The sequence below is a fragment of the Balaenoptera acutorostrata genome, chromosome 2 (genome assembly GCF_949987535.1).
Source record: "Balaenoptera acutorostrata chromosome 2, mBalAcu1.1, whole genome shotgun sequence".
Classification (NCBI taxonomy): domain Eukaryota; kingdom Metazoa; phylum Chordata; class Mammalia; order Artiodactyla; family Balaenopteridae; genus Balaenoptera; species Balaenoptera acutorostrata.
The window spans coordinates 38882350-38897005 of NC_080065.1; the positions used below are offsets into that span (position 1 = coordinate 38882350).

The 14656-nt window shown below is 37.4% G+C and overlaps 1 protein-coding gene across 3 annotated transcripts in view; it reads left to right on the top strand.

Moving 5' to 3' along the window:
* Positions 1-1061: 1061 nt before the first annotated feature.
* The window catches only part of CCDC152 (coiled-coil domain containing 152), a 27800-nt gene continuing 14205 nt past the window's right edge, over positions 1062-14656 (top strand). Inside the window, exons 1-4 of one of the 3 annotated variants that reach the window (XM_057541281.1) lie at positions 1062-1076; positions 4640-4733; positions 6462-6567; positions 13205-13273. In XM_057541281.1, coding sequence (XP_057397264.1) covers positions 4647-4733; positions 6462-6567; positions 13205-13273 — 262 coding nt within the window. In that variant the 5' untranslated portion in view covers positions 1062-1076; positions 4640-4646. Of the gene's footprint in view, positions 1292-4639; positions 4734-6461; positions 6568-13204; positions 13274-14656 lie in introns of all 3 variants that reach the window. The other 2 variants (XM_057541280.1, XM_028162167.2) reach the window with 2 other exon arrangements.

Sequence of the window (14656 nt, forward strand, 5' to 3'; positions counted from 1 at the left end):
TAAATGAAAGAAAAAAAAAAAAGACTTGGGAAGTCCAACCTTCCCAAATTACTAACAGGTTAGCAACATAAAAAGGATTTCCCCCACCCCCCCTGCCACATTTCCCACTTTCATCTAGTTCTCTTGCCACCATGCTATAATACCTTTCAAATAATAAAGTACGAATTATCCTATTACAGTTTACATTTTTCTGCATGCCAAATTTTGGGTTTCATAGAAAAATCAAATTAAGAAAAATAAATCGCCCATCTCCCACTCAAAAAACAAACAAAAAAAAGAAGTAGATAAGGCAAAGTTGGCAGTGGATATACTTCCAGTCATTGAAAAAAATTTTTTAATTATAATAATTAATATTTTTAACACTTACCTTATGCCAGGAAGTGCATTATGTACTTTTAAAATGCATCATTTCATTTAAACATTGCAACAGCCCTATGAGGTAGACATTAATAAATTAATGTCTATCTTACAGGTAAAGAAGCTGAAGCAGGTATAATTTAGAACTTGCCCATGATCACCCAGTTGGTAAATAAAAGAGTTGCGGGTTGGATCCACGCAGACCCCATGTCCTTAACCACTAAGCTACCAAGACAAAACTCTGTAGAAGAGAGATCATATCCATTAACTGACTCTGGACTGCACAGAATGCACTGTATCCACGTTTTCATCTCCATCACCTTGCATAGTGTCTGGTACTTTATAAGCCTACTTTATGTTACTAGAATAAATATGGATTATTATTTACTCAATAGTGCTGACTCATTAATCAAAACTTAACCCAATGTGATTTATTCTTTGCTCAGGAGATAATTATTGATCTGACAGTCACTAAGTGTTGAATCATATTCTAGAAACTCCATGAGAATACCTAAGAAGCCCAAGGAGGTAAGGCTGAAGGAGGTAAGGCTGGAGGAGGGGCCCTAGGGCAGCGCACAGGTGGGACCGGGAGAAGGGCGGGCCCATTGTTGGGGGAACCCGCTTCCCGGGGAAGGGACAGCAGTCAGGGGCGGACCAGCACCGGGAGGAAGCTGCGGGGGGCGGGGCGGGGAGACTGAGGGAACTGTGGGAGACGGCAGGTACGCTCCAGACCCTTCGTGGGCGGGTTCGGAATTCCCTTTTCCGTGACTATTCTTTACTTAACACCTCCTTACAGTCTCCTGGTTCAGAACAGAGTTCTGACCCAGCCACTTCTCCCACGCCTGAGGATGCTGGTCCTGCTGTAGAGTTGGACTCCTAAGGACAGCAGGATGCGAGTGGAGGAAACTGGAATCCCCGGGCCTCAGGACTGAGGGTGAATTCATGCGGGGCGGCAAGGAGGCGGGGTGGGGAGATAACACAAGCCTGTCGTTGGGCTGCCGCGGGCCGGCCTGAGCAGGGTAGGGGCGAGGGCAAGGCGGCGACACAGGAGGAGGGCACGGAAGGAAATGGGGCTGCCACCCACTGTGCGGATGGTTGAATTTGGGGCTGTGGAGGTCACAAGTCAGTCCCTGCTTCCCACCAAGAATCTGACGATCCCTGAATCACCAGCTTGTCACCTAGTTCACTGGGCAAGAAGACCATACAGACTGAAAAGATCTTGACCTTGTCCTTCGTACATCGGAGGAGGGGCAATGAAGACACTTAGAAACAATCAGATGGCTTGGCCAGTGTGACAAAAGGAATAGCATGTGATAACAGCCAGTGGAATGTTAATGATGATTTTATAAGGATGGTTTTATGATATTAGTGATGGTTTAAAAACACCTCAAGGGTCTCATTAGCGAGGAGGAGTTGGGAGAAAATCAAGCTCAAATTAAAATGAGTTTAGTTCAGGAGCCACGTTCTGAGACAAAACCCTAGTAAAACCTTTTTCATTTAAAAGTTAGGAACTACAGGACTTCCCTGGTGGCGGAGTGGTTAAGAATCCACCTGCTAAAGCAGGGGACACGGGTTCGAGCCCTGGTCCGGGAAGACCCCACATGCTGCGGGGCAATTAAGCCTGTGTGTCACAACTACTGAAGCCTGTGCACCTAGAGCCCCAGCTGCGCAAGGGAAGCCCCCACTCGCCGCAAGTGTGCAGCAACAAGGACCCAACAGCCTAAAATAAATAATTGTAAATAAATTAATTTTAAAAAAATAATAATAATATGTTAGGAACTGCAAAGAAGACATACAGATGGCCAGCAGGCACATGAAAAGATGCTCAACATCACTAATTATTAGAGAAATGCAAATCAAAACTTAAGTGAGGTATTACCTCACACCAGTCAGAATGGCCATCATTAAAAAGTCTACAAGTAACAAATGCTGAAGACGGTGTGGAGAAAAGGGACCCCTCCTGCACTGTTGGAGGGAATGTAAGTTGGTGCAGCCACTATGGAAAACAGTGTGGAGGTTCCTCAGAAAACTAAAAACAGAATTACCATATGAGCCAGCAATCCCACTCCTGGGCGTATACCCAGACAAAACTATAATTCGAAAAGACACATGCACCCCTATGTTCATTGCAGCGCTATTTACAATAGCCAAAACATGGAAACAACCTAAATGTCTATCAACAGATGAATGGATAAAGAAGATGTGGAACATATATGCAATGGAATACTACTCGGCCATACAAAAGAACCAAATAATGCCATTTGCAGCAACATGGATGTAACTAGAGATTATCATACTAAGTGAAGGAAGTCAGAAAGAGAAAGATAAATACCATATGATATCACTTGTATGTGGAATCTAAAATATAGCATAAATGAACCTATCTAGAAAACAAAAACAGACTCACAGACATAGAGAACAGACTTGAGGTTGCCAAGGGTCGGGGGGGGGGGGTAAAATAAAATATAATAAAATGTTAAGAACTAAAAAAAAAGTTGAGAGGGAGGATTTTGCATCATTAACTACTTAAGATTATCCTATAGATCAAAACAGTATACAGTTCAAAAACAGTATATCAAATCATAATGATTTCTAAATTTTACCCCAAAAGGAATTTTACTGCATTTATCATGGGTTGCTAATACAGTTAGTCTCCTGTCTTAAGGATCAAGTTTTAACTATTGAAGAGTTTTACTAGTATAGGTGATACAGAGGATAATAATTCAATAAACTGAAAATACACAGCTAAAATTCAGATTGAAAACCACTAATAGTTGTTAATGCAATATAAAAAGAGGAAGGAAATGGGATTTCTTTATGAAGTAACAAATTGTCAAGCAATATTTATGTTTCGGTGTACCTCATTCTAAACAATATGTCCCCAAAATTACTTTGAGTAATTACTTTAGGAATTTTACTTACCTTTACTTTGGACTACTTGTCACTGCCACTTTCACACACCAGGCATTGGCACATGCCCTTTCCTCAGTCTAGATTACCTAAATTTCAAATTTGTATTTTCTCCTTCCTCTTTGCTAGAGAAAAGTCTAAAGACAAGTATTTCATACTTTTAGATTATATTAATCCTGATTCTTCTAGACACTCTCCCACCCTCAAATGTAAATGCTTACTGTTTTGCAAAAGTCAATTTCTCCATCCTAACTAAATGAGTTTACCTCTGGAATTCTGCAGAATTTCTTGTGATTGGTTCCATAGAACTAAAACTGAAACTCATTCTTCACTTCAACAGTTAGTTGGCTATATCCCAAAGTATTCTTATACAAAATAAGAGAATAGAAATTCTTAGCGATTGCTTTGAGCATATTAATTTCCTTATGTCCTTTATTTACCAAACAGGTTACCATACAAAATATTAAAAATATTCAATAATTGTATTGTCTACTCAGGCTGCTGTAACAAAATACTATAGGCTGAGTGGCTTAAACAAGAGAAGTTTATTTTCTCATAGTTCTGGAAACTGGGAAGTCCAAAATTAAGGTGCCAGCAGGCTTGATACCTCACGGGGGCTCTCTCCTTGGGTTTCAGACAACCACCATCTCACTGTGTGCTCACAAGGCCTATCCTCAGTGTGAACATATGGAGAGAGAACAAGAGCACTCTCTCTCTTCCTCTTCTTATAAGGCCACAGTCCTATTAGATTAGGGCCCCACCTTTATGACTTCATTCCTTAATTATCCATAATTAACCTTAATTATCTCCTAAAGATTCTATCTCCAAATACAGTCACACTGGAGTTTAGAGCTTCAACATAAGAATTTTGGAGGAGACACAGTTCAATTCCTAGCAACAGGCAGACTACCAAGAAATGCAGCAAAAAATATTTGTGGCATGATAATTAAATATTATAAACATCTAAAATTGAGAATACCTATATTTAAAAGTCATGCATCAGATTTAGTAATGCATCAGATTTTAAGTACAGCCATACTGATGGCAAAGAGATGAGTGTTGAACAGTGGCATAATTTGTTTTTTGTGTAATAGGGACAAATAATTTCTAAATATGCACATATCATTGCACTAATTTTAGATTGGTTTAGAGAAAACTTGGCTGGTGTGGGTGTGGAGAGGAGTGGAGAAGCCTTAATTCATTTGACCATGGTTAATACTGGGGGTATAATAAAAATTCTCTGAGTGCAATGGAGCTCAAGTAGGTACTCCATGAGTGAAGTACAGAAACTTTAGTATTTGAGCTATTACCACTATTATATGCTTTGTATTTTGTTTGTTTGTTTGTTTTAACACTATCTACTCTTCATTAGTTTAGATATGAATCCAAGCAGTGAAGGATGTATGAAAAAGATTAGCAATGTGAATATTGACAAACTTATAAATGACTTCTCACAGATAGAAAAGGTATGTAATGATATCAAACAATTGTAGAATATAAGGAAAAGTGGAACAGATTTTGCCAATGGAGGGAGTTGGGAAGAAAAAAAATGTACAAAAAAATAAGCAAGGTAAAAATAATGGAAATACATTTTGCTAAGCCCCTCTCTCTCATTTTTAAAATCTGTATTTAAAACATGTGGTTTTGGCTCGTTTATACTAATACATCAAAATGTTTTGGGGGCAAGGGAACGAATAATGATACACTTTTGCTAAACTTAAAGGGGAAATACATGTGTAAGTACCCAGGATGTCCATAAATTCAAGAATGGTTTAGTAAGAATTGAAGTAGACTCAATCCTCAGTCTCTTGCCATTATGACTAACTCTTAATTTTTTTAGTCTTTCCTATTTTATTTGTTCCCTTTTTCTTCTCTTTTGCCTAAAAGCAGACTTGTTTAAAGTCCCCCTCCCCAACTCTGAACAAATTACATGGTAGACCATACCCACAAGTATATATTAGGCTTTTACTCTCCTCCTCTGTCTGGAAGAGGAGTAGGAATAGCTGTTGAGAAATGTAGATGGATAAATTAAAGACTTGGGAGGTGGATTTGTGAAACAGGAATAGGAGGGGGAATAATACCTACTTCTATTTTCTCTCCTTTTCTTATCATCCTTCTCTATTCCTTCGTACAATGTAGTATTGCCATAATGAAAGAATTTTCGTGATGATGGGTATTTTGAGATAACATGAGCTTTTTTTTCAACAATGATCTTGGGATTTCTTAACCAAGTGATTCTGACCAAAGTAAGAGAGAAAGAGAAGGAAATAAGTACTTTGGTGGGAGAGGAATTTGTACAAAGTATTTGAAGATTAATTTGGAATTAACTCTTGTATTCTTAGACATTTTAAATAAGAAATATTGTTCATTTTTTGATGTGATAATGGTATTGTGATTGTATCTTTGAGTCATCTCTTAGAGATGCATATAAATGATAATATTTATGGATGGAATAATATAATGTCAAGGAGTTGCTTTGAGATAAATTCAGAAGTGGTGAGACTAGGGAATGGGTAGAGGTATAGATGATACAGGACAGGTCATGAATTGATGATTTTTGAAGGTGCTTGAAGGATACATGGCAGCTATTACACTATTCACAAAGATATCAAAGAGATATGTTCAAGAATATTTATAAATTGTCTGTAATAGCAAAAAAGTGGGAACAGCACAAATTTTCCTCAATAGGGAACTATTTAAATAAATTATATTCATGAATAAAACAATGCAGCTGTTAAAAAGAATGAGGTAGACCTTTATGTGCTTATGTGACATCATCTCCAAGAAAATAGTACTAAGTGGAACATCCAAGGTACAGAACAGAGTATAATATGACCCTTTCCTATAGTTGTATAGTCATAAAATATTTTGGAAATATTTATAAGGAATTGTTAATCGTAGGACTGGAGGTTGAATAGTTGGAAAGAAGGAGGTTCAAATTAGATCATATTTTTACTTTTTATAACTTTTCATAAGTGTTCATCTGTTTTAACTTTTTACCATGTTACTCTTTAAATTAAAGATAAATTAGAAAGCTGGCTTATTTAAAAATATATGCCAGGCTTAATTATTAGACTCTCAGGTATTAAGTGGTTTGTATTTTCATTAGTCTTCATATACTTAGGTAAAAAAAAAAAAAAAATCAAAATAGCAGCATTGATTTAGTGATAATATGTATTCTGTTTCTTCTATAGAGAATGATAGAAACCAGTGGAAAGAACAATATACTGGATATGCAGTTGGAAAAAGCTAACTGTTTATTGAAAGTAATGCAAACAAAGGAGGTCGCAATTAAAGAAGGTTAGTTCTTTGCTGCCTACAGAAATAGTAATTCTAATGAGTGTGCTTTTTGCTGTAACAGTGATTTTACATTTGTAAAATATTTTAAATTCACATAGAACTTTCCAGACTATCATTTCATTTTATCCTTAATATAAACCTGAAAGACAGATAGGACTGGTATTACTATTCCACCTCGGTAATGAAGAAACATGAACAAAAGAAGGTAATCTGTCTGAGTCCAGTCAGCTAAGAAATGGCGAATCCAGGGACTTCCCTGGATTTGGCGGTCCAGTGGTTAAGACTTCGCCTTCCAACGCAGGGGGTGCAGGTTCAATCCCTGGTCGGGGAGCTAAGATCCCACATGCCTCACAGCCAAAAAACCAAAAACATTAAACAGAAGCAATATTGTAACAAATTCAATAAAGACTTTTTAAAAAATGGTCTACATCAAAAAACTCTTAAAAAAAAAAAAAGAAATGGCAAATCCAAGGCTCAATCCAGGTCTTCAAACACATGGAAAAAGTACAGTTGAATTCCTGCCTCACAATTACACCAGAAGAAATTTCAGATGGGTCAAAAATTTTAGTGTTAAAAATGGGCTGTTCTAGTCTGAAGCTCTCCCCTCGCTTCTTGGACGTCCACGCCATGCGCTCTGCTCAGCTCCCAGCAGCCTCCATCCCCACTGCCTCTCCTTGCTCTACACCTTCTCTGTGCACCCGTTAGCCCTTAGGGAGCCTGGGAGCCTGGGCACCCAGCCTGGCACGGTGCTACTCATTGAGAAAGCGGCATTGCTCTGCGGCACAAAGGTCTGAGACTGCACTCAGATGAACCAGGTGCAGCGGCAACTTTGCCCCAGGCCTGGTAGTGCTGGGCTTCCCACGCAACCAGTTCCAGGCATCAGGAGAACACCAAGTACCAAGAGAGCCTGAATTCCCTCAAGCTCATCAGAGATGGTCACGCTTTTCCAGAAGTGTGTGATGAATGGCACGCAGATGCACCTGCTTTGCGCCTTCCTGTGGAAGGCCTTGCCCTAGCCCGCCGATAACCGCTGCTTTCAACAGATTCCAAGCTCATCACCTGGGCTCTGTGTGCTGCAGCGATGTTGCCTGGAAGTTAGAGAAGTTCCCCAAAGGTGTGTCTGTGCCCAGCATGGAAGCCCTGCTGTCCCAGGAGCCCAGCTGTGCCTAGGGCTCCCCTCCTACCTCTGCTGCTTGCCAGTCACAGTGCTGCCCTCTGTGGGGGTCTCATCCATAAGGTATTTCCTCTACACCTGCATGCAGAAGCCACCTGATAACCAGGAAGATCCCCCTAGACGGATGCTAGTCCTGTCCATCCCAGCCTTCCCTTTGCCAGACCGAGGGTCCTTACTAAGAAAGAGTTGGGCATCAGAAAAAGAAAAAAGAAGAAGAAGCTGTATACATATAATTCCTCACTACGTCAACTGAGAGGGCATAAAATCATTAGGAACAAACGAACCTAGCACCAAGATCTTGGTTTCTAATACCGTCTTATAATAAATGGAACCAGGGCTTCTTGAAGAAATGGTTGATTTTAAGACTGGGGCAAGAAATATATAAGATGAGCCTAAAGCATCTTGTAGTACCAGAAAATAAGCAAGTGCTCAAAAAGAAAAAAAACTCCACAATGATAGGGGTATGTTAAAGGGATAAAGGACCCAAGTGAAAAAGTTCTCAATGACCAAAGCTGGAACAATTTGAGCAACAAAATAAATAAAGTAGTATTGGATTATAACTCAAAGTATATAATAAATATCCATGAGTACATACTGATAAAAATAAATGATTAGGGCTTCCCTGGTGGCGCAGTGGTTGAGAATCTGCCTGCCAATGCAGGGGACACGGGTTCGAGCCCTGGTCTGGGGAGATCCCACATGCCACGGAGCAACTAGGCCCATGAGCCACAATTGCTGAGCCTGCGCATCTGGAGCCTGTGCTCCGCAACAAGAGAGGCCGCGGCAGTGAGAGGCCCGCACACCGCGATGAAGAGTGGTCCCCACTCGCCACAACTAGAGAAAGCCCTCGCACAGAAACGAAGACCCAACACAGCCAAATAAATAAATAAATAAATAAATAAATAAATAAATAAAAATTTTAAAAAATAAATAAATGATTAAATAAATAAATAAATGGGGTGAAGAGATAAATCTCTGCAGAATTCCAAATAACTTATGTAAGTGACTTGGCCTCAAGGAAGTATATCATAACACCCCACTCATGAGGTGTGGGCTGTGTACAGTGACTTTCTTCACTGTAGGGAAACATACAGAATGGAAAGGGAGGTGGTGGAGAGTAACTATATAGTGGAGAAATCTGACATACACGACCTAAGGCAAGTAATCAAGGTCAACTGGGTGTAATGTTGATAGTATGTATCTTTGCTATGATGTGATGAAAATGGCACTTTACCTCTATGTTCTTCCCCCCCATAACCTCATCTAATCATGAGATAAGCATCAGACAGATTCACATAGAGGGACATGCTACAAAATACCTGGCCAGTACTCTGCAAAACTGTTAAGGTCATCAAAAACAAGAAAACTCTGAGAAACTATCACAGCAAAGAGGACCCAAGGAAGACATGACATCTAAATGTAATGTGGTATTGTGAATGGAATCGTAGAACAGAAAAAAGACATTAGGTAAAAATTAAGAAAATCAGAATAAAGCATAGATTTTAGTTAATTATAGTGTATCAACATTGGTTCATCAATTATAGCAAACATACTGTACTAAAGTAAGATGTTAATAATAGGGGAGACCAGGTATAGAATATTTGGCAACTCTCTGTAATATCTTCCCAATTTTTCTGTACATCTAAAACTGTTCTAAAAAATAAAGTTAATTAAAGGTCAAAAAATGAAGCCACAATTTAAAAAAAACTGGAAGAGAATATAGGGGTTTTTGATTTTATGTTTTTAAGAACTGAGAAAGCCTTTCCAAGAGTGACATCTATCAGTGGATATCTGGTTAAATAAATTATGGTATATTTATTTAACGAAATACTACGTAACTGATAAAAAAAATGAAGTACCTTTATATGATATAACATAATCTCCCACATACAGTAAATGAAAACAACAGTGTACACAACAGTATATTATCATTTTTATAAAAATATATCTTAATGCACACACAAACACCCTCTCCCCTATATATTTGTATATCTCTGGAAAGATAAACAATGTCCGGGTAACAGTGGTTGCTTTGAGGGGAGGGAAACTGGTTAGTTTTGAGGCAGAGATTGGCGAGATAGTCACTTTTCACTAAACTTGTGTTTCATGTGTATGTATTACTTGAAAAACATAATCAAATACTTCTTTAAAATCCAGTTATACTTATTCTAAATCTAATGGCCTTTTTGCTGAATAATACGCAGTATAAGTGAAAGAACAAGTGAGAATATCTTAGAAAGCAAAATGTGTACTAATTCACTTAGAGAGGAAGAACAAACTACATATAATGATTGGACTTGTTCAACAATAAAGAATGATATCTTGATATTTTATTTTCTTCACCTGATACCAGATAAACAATGTCTTTGCCAGCTCAAGATGGTATAATATTGATATTGAGGATCATATACTATTAAAAAAAAAACCTTGTCATACATAATTATTTAATATTTCCAACTGCTTTATGAAATAGATATTAATGCCCAAATTGCTTGTTAATGATAGAGCCTAAATGTGACCTCAAAATAATCACTGATTTACTAAATTATACAGTATAAGCAGTAGCTTAATATTCTGAGCTCTAGTTTTTAAGAATTGGATAAGATAGTATACTTCAAATTACACTGTAAAGTCCAACAGAAATGATAATGCAGGTAAAGATTTGCAAAGAGAATTAAAAGCTATTATTCTGAAATAATGAATGGTATTCTATTGACACCTTTTGAAGAATTCCTTATTGAGCCAGTTTCCTTTGTTTTAAAAAAAAAAAAGTGTGTTGAGAGAGCCATCTTGTGTTCTAAATTTGAAAATACACATTTTGGGAACATTCAGTATACTTTCAGTTTCAGGGCTCTGTTTTCAATTTGCTGATTACTGAGGTACCATATTTCATAAATGCTGGATTCATGCTTTTAAAGGCACAAAGACAAGTGATGGCAGGATCTATGCCTTCATTTTTAATTGTAGCAGCTAATACAGTACCATACATGAAGTAGGTAATGTCAGTTGTCACTTAACCATCATTCTATTACTGGGAAACAGCAAGAGAAAAAAAATGGAGGACGGTGGGAACTTTGTCTGAGTTGGTGGTGGGGAAGGTAGAGGGGGAATGGGGAGGAGTAGAACCTTATACTAGCATAAAGATTTTAACTTCTACAAAATACTTTCATTTCTATTAGTGTAGTTGAAAAAAGTACATGGAGACTGAGTGCGGGACCTCTAACTGAAAGGTGAAGTTTTGAATTCTCCCCTCACAGTACTGGTTCTTTCACTTAGTTAATGAATACAAAAACTATTGAACACCTATGAAATAGTTACCACTTTAGAAGCAAGGAATATCAAAATAAATATCTTTACCTGAAAGAGTTCACTATCTAGAGGGAGAAACCACAAATAACTAAAATGTAATGTGAACAATGGAGAAAAGCAATATATACAAATTGTTATGGGACAGAGAGGAGAGAAATAGTAACAACAACAATAACAATGTTGCATATTTGTAAGTGATTTTAGAAAGTATATTTTTTCATTTGTTTGTCAGAACAGTCTAATATATGAGAATAGTAGCTTACCCAGAGTGTCATAGCTACAAAGTAAAGAAAACTCTAATCTGGTTCCTCTGATTCCAAATTTCATGGTTTCATCAGCATATCCTACAATTCCTGAGGAAGTACTGAATTAAGAGCACAGGATTTGAAATGCAAAAAACCTATGTTCAAAACTAGACCTTCCATATACTGTGGAATCTTTGTTAAGTAACCAGACCTCTATGGGTGACTTCCTCCCTTTGCAAAATCACAATAATTATACCAACTTCTCAGTATCAGTTTGAATACTGATTATGATGTTTATAAGGTACTTAGTGTAATGCCTGGCAGGGTAAACATTCAATAATAGTACTTTATTATACCTAGACAATTATTATTGTTAGACACAAATGCGGTATTTAATATTTAACCATCAAAACAGATACCCAAGTAAAATGGAAACTAGTCAGTGTGTCACACTAATGCATAGTGCCTGAATATCGGCCGTGGGCCTCTAAAACAGAAAGGAAGAGCATAAGGTTCAATATTTATTAGCTGTTAAGCCAAGCACATAAGAATGAAATTGCCCTAATCTTTCTTTTTAAAAATATTGTTATTCTTTATGAAGTTTTCATCATTACATATTTAGCTAGTATAATTATAAACTTAAACTAGTACAACCTGGGTTTCTCAAATTTATAGTAAAAATGTGATAGCAATAACTATCACAGAGTCTGTCTCTGGCTCTGTTCTTGCCCTCTTTCCAGGGCCTCCCACCTACTCAAATTACTCTGAAGAAGTGGTCTTGCGCTGGTCTTCTTGGTGGTAGTAAAGTAGTTAGAATCATTGACTTTGGTGCTGGACTGCTGGAGTTCATGTTGTAGCTCTACCATCTACTATTTATAACTTTGGATAATTTGCTAAACTTCTCCATATGGATTTCCTCATATGTAAAATGAGGCAAATACTAGGACCAATGTCAAAGGGTTAAGAGGATTAAATGATTTAATATTTGCAAAGCACTTTGAATATCAATACAATATTATTTTCACACCACAGTTTCTCCACTTATTCCTTTCTTACTATGATATTGCCTGTCAATCAATCAATCACTTAACAAATATTTATGGAAAGACTATTATGGACCACAACTGTTCTAAGTACTAGGGAGAAATAGAAAAAAAAAGAAAATAGTCCCTGCTATCCTGGAGCTTACAGCCAAGTGGACTGATTAAAGTTACAGAAGTTTCCACCACTGTTGCTACCATCAGCTGTTGCTGGTGATAACCAAGGGTATACTGAAAGCTTATATGCACATGTCAGGGCACTAATGCTTGCAAAGGAGGTTCCATCTCCCATTATGCAAGAAGACATTGGCACCAAAGTTGCTGATGCCTTGTAACTCAGCACATTGAGTTTTTACTCCTTTTATTGCTACTCCCTTGCCCTAGGACTCAGGTAAAGAGAACAGGTTAGAGGACAGTGAGGAAGAAAAGCATTGTCTTCCCCAAATGACACCATCTCATCAGCTCTCTCTATTTTTGAACAGAACTTAATGTTCCTTGACTCTCTTTCCTTAGAATGTTCTTTTATGGAAAATTCACTTGGATACAAACCTCATAGTTCTCCAGACATGTCCAAATGTGCCTTACTTCTAGGGCAGATGTTACTAAGTCACATGGTGGGGAATCCCTACTGTACTGGGTTTATCGTGCCTTAGAAAACTCATTACTAAATCCTGGAGTGCATTTGACCTAAAGAGTGCTTAAAGAGTGCTTAAAAAGTATTTATTATATAATTTATTTTGAGATATCTGGTTGATTTATTAAGTCTCATAATTGTCAATTAAATATTATTTTAAGTATCTCAACTTTGAGATAATAATTCCAAAATGAAAGCAAATAATATTCAAATAAATTTATCTTTTATGTTTTAGAATGTGCTACTCTTCATAATATGATAAAAGGGCTACAACAGACCATTGAATATCAACATAATTTGAAAGGTAAGTTAGAAAAAAAAGTAAAATCTAAAAAAATATGATATATTTAAGCACGTTTAAGCATAGAGAGTTTTCATAAACAAAACGAAAAGACAGCCCTCAGAATGGGAGGAAATATTTGCAAATGAAGTAACTGACAAAGAATTAATCTCCAAAATATACAAGCAACTCATGCAGCTCAATATCAAAAAAACAAACAACCCAATCCAAAAATGGGCAGAAGACCTAAATAGACATTTCTCCAAAGAAGATATACAGATTGCCAACAAACACATGAAAGAATGCTCAACATCACTAATCATTAGAGAAATGCAAATCAAAACTACAATGAGGTATCACCTCACACCAGTCAGAATGGCCATCATCAAAAAATCTACAAACAATAAATGCTAGAGAGGGTGTGGAGAAAAGGGAACCCTTTGCACTGTTGGTGGGAATGTAAATTGATACAGCCACTATGGAGAACAGTATGGAGGTTCCTTAAAAAACTAAAAACAGAACTACCATACGACCCAGCAATCCCACCACTGGGCATATACCCTGAGAAAACCATAATTCAAAAAGAGTCATGTACCACAATGTTCATTGCAGCTCTATTTACAATAGCCAGGACATGGAAGCAACCTAAGTGTCCATTGACAGATGAGTGGATAAAGAAGATGTGACACATATATACAATGGAATATTACTCAGCCATAAAAAGAAACAAAATTGAGTTATTTCAGTGAGATGGATGCACCTAGAGTCTGTCATACAGAGTGAAGTAAATCAGAAAGAGAAAAACAAATACCATATGCTAACACATATATAGGGAATCTAAAAAAAAAAATGGTTCTGAAGAACCTAGGGGCAGGACAGGAATAAAGACGGAGACTTGTAGAGAATGGACTTGAGGACTGGGGAGGGGGAAGGGTAAGCTGGGACGAAGTGAGAGAGTGGCATGGACTTATATATACTACCAAATGTAAAATAGATAGCTAGTGGGAAGCAGCCGCATAGCACAGGGAGATCAGCTTGGTGCTTTGTGACCACCTAGAGGGGTGAGATAGGGAGGGTGGGAGGGAGACGCAAGAGGGAGGAGATATGGGGATATATGTATATGTATAGCTGATTCACTTTGTTATGAAGCAGAAACTAACACACCATTGTGAAGTAATTATACTCCAATAAAGATGTTAAAAAAAAATAAAGAATAGAGAGTTTTTACATCTCTGACAGTAAATTTCTCTTAATCTGGTCTTGTTAAGTTCATCAGCTAAGGGCAGGGCTCCTTACTACTTAATAATACTTCCTAAATTATTGTGAAATAAGAAATGTCATGCTGAACAGAACAATTCAGTCATATCCTGACAAGGACATCAGGGTTTTATAATTGATTATAATAAT